The sequence below is a fragment of the Citrus clementina genome, unplaced genomic scaffold, assembly GCF_000493195.1.
Source record: "Citrus clementina cultivar Clemenules unplaced genomic scaffold, Citrus_clementina_v1.0 scaffold_8, whole genome shotgun sequence".
NCBI lineage: Eukaryota > Viridiplantae > Streptophyta > Magnoliopsida > Sapindales > Rutaceae > Citrus > Citrus x clementina.
In genome coordinates this window covers 18,182,138-18,184,976 of record NW_006262022.1, presented here as the reverse complement: position 1 = coordinate 18,184,976, position 2,839 = coordinate 18,182,138, and the positions used below count along the sequence as shown (strand labels likewise).

General features: G+C 32.1%; 1 protein-coding gene across 2 annotated transcripts in view; it reads left to right on the top strand.

Annotated features, from left to right (window-relative positions):
• LOC18034156 (outer envelope protein 80, chloroplastic) overlaps positions 1-1,033 on the top strand; it is a 6,313-nt gene extending 5,280 nt beyond the window's left edge. For both annotated transcript variants that reach the window (XM_024179232.1, XM_006424016.2), the window contains exon 11: positions 488-1,033. In XM_024179232.1, the coding sequence (XP_024035000.1) occupies positions 488-645 (158 nt within the window). In that variant the 3' untranslated portion in view covers positions 646-1,033. The remainder of the gene's footprint in view (positions 1-487) is intronic.
• Positions 1,034-2,839: the final 1,806 nt, after the last annotated feature.

The following is a 2,839-nucleotide window of genomic DNA, read 5'->3' as shown; positions in this document are numbered from 1 at the left end:
ATTTTCAGAAGTTCTCAGGTTTTGAAAGGTGCCATTTCCTTTTTGAGATTGTACTTAGTTAAATTCAAGGTGCATGAAAGGAAACAGAGTTGACTGTGGTAGTTCTTCTCTGACTACTCATGGTGAATCAGCATTTTTACCCCAGAAATTTAATTTGTGAATGAGATAGTGTTATATGGCCCCAAACCTTGCATTCTTTTCCCTCTCTTTAAGAAAACACTTAGTTGTCTGTTAGTGGGTAGTCCAAACTAACAATGGTCAGTACCCATAAATTCTGGAATTTTTATTCTGAACTCTGAAAATTTCTCATTACTTTCTTATTGCGTACTGAGAATTTTTCTTGTTAGGTTCTGCTTGTGCTTGTTCTAACTAGCCTGGCTTCTCCAAACCCTGATGGCTTAATTATTATTTTCTTTACCGATGTGGTTCTTAGCCTCTCTTTCAGAAACTTGTTTTCCTCAGATGATTTTTGATGTGGGAATTTCAGGAAATCCAGCACTGAGACAAGGCAAACCGGGATCTGGAGCAGGGCTTGGATACGGGCTTCGATATAGGTCTCCTTTTGGTTCCCTTCAACTTGACTGTGCCATCAATGCATTCCAACAAAAAACTCTCTACTTTGGCATCACCAACCTTGCTTCATGAGTGCCTTAATCCAGAGGAAAGTTGCAAATTTCTCGCTTTCTGTCAGTTACATCGCCAAGAAAGATATCCTCATTTTGGAAGAAATATCAGAAGAGGAAGGATTGTAACGGAATCCGAACCACAAGAAATACTTACCTCATTCAAATTCAATCTCGGACAAGTTGCAGATTCATGAAGATGAGTGTTCAAGCTGCATATAGCCATTTTTATTATTTCCCACCCACACTGCCATTGGCTTACAATGTCAAAAGAGTATTAAGTACATGTTGCTCATAGTATGATCCTAATTACATTTTTTTGGTAACCTTAGAATCGCAGCACATAATTGTTATTCAAACATTTTCTGCCTAGAAGATGCCTAATTGCTTCATTTAAACAAGAATCTTCTTCCGACTCTGTTGGTCTTGCCTATTTAATTAATGTCCAGTGAAAGAGTATAACATTTTGAGGCAATAAAATCCATATAATCATAGGTTAATTTCGATGTAACCCTAACAAATTGACTATTTTCAAAATACCTATCAAATTATTGTAAATTTTAATTTACTTTTCAATTATTGTTAAGAGATGTTTTCTTTTTTTATAAACGTGTCTCCGTTAGTCCTTTTGAATGGTAATTAAAAATTAATGAGTTGAAATTTACAATAATTTGAAAATATTTTAAAGATAATCACTTTATTATGGGGTAAGGGTATCTACAATTGTCCAATCACTAGTTGACCCGACCGCAACCATTTATTCTAAAAATACTTCAACTCCTCACACATACACATACAAGCATAAAACATGGTTCCTTAGCCTAAGTTTTTCTATTAAGCATGAGCTATTAGAGCACGTTACACTTCCATGTTAATGTTTTCCACATGCAATAAGGCCAATTCCAATCCAAGCAATGCAAAAGACTTGCAAGTGTAAGTTGTATATTTTTTGTTGCCATAAGCAATCCAGGACACATTCTTCTACCTGAACCAAATGGGAGAAAATACTCGTTGGCTCAATGGGGAAAAAAAGGACGGATTGTAATTTATCTAATACACTATTTTTAAATTAACATATATATGAGTTTTGTTTATAACAATGACATAACATATAAAGGAGATTTGGTAAATCTTAACGAAATTAACATATATATTTTTATCAAATATATCATTGTTTAGTTTGATATTACAATTGTATCTATTAAAGTTCGTCTTTCATCATTTTTATTTAATGAGAGGAAAGTATGTCTTTTATTAAAGGATCAATAATGACCTAAAATACAATGTCACATTAGGGTAAATAGGGTCATATCAGGCTTAAGTACAATATATAGAATATCTAAAACAATACTTAAATTTTCTTTTCATCATTAATTTATGAATAAGCACACATTTCATCCTATATATAATTTTTTTTTTCATTTCTTTGTCACAATTATAGCGACTATATATCAATTCGGATATTTAAATATTGATGAATGTCTACTGCCAAATAGTTGTAAATGTTAATAAAAATCAGTCAACAGCTCCTTAATTGAGTTGAACAACATCTCGTTTCCTTTATCCTTAAAGTAGAGGGTTCGAATTTCTTCGTATATAGTCCGCCCCTTTATTATTTTTTGCCATAAATAGACTTGTCAATGCAAACCTTGGAGACGTACAAGTTGAAAGCTAGAGGCAAAAATGTTTTCCATTGATAACTTAGCTATGTGGTTCACTCTTCTAGTCCTTCATCTGCTGCTTTCAGTAATGAATAATAAGCTAAAAGCAAAGAGGAAGATGCTTCCTCCAGTCCCTCCAAGGCTCCAAAGCTGCCACTCATGGGCAACTTGCTTCAATTGCTTGGTGGCTTGCCTCGTGATCAAATCTTTTATCAATTATGCTCATTCAACTTGGTGGGTTACCAATAGGTGTCATTTCATCATCACAAGCAGCTGAAAAGTGTTAGATTTATTTATCACATTATATATACTGGTATAAATCATTCTAATTATTTTTTATATTTTATCAAATTAATACATGACTGATGTTAAATATTAAGGAATACTTTTAACAGGTTTATTTATTAAGTGATCAAATATTATGTTAATAAATCTAATTTTGATATACCATATACAATAATATATTATGGATAAATATAATATTAATTATGTTATTTTAATTCATAATGAAATGAATAATTTTATTATTTTATACTAACACATGAGGAGTTCCTA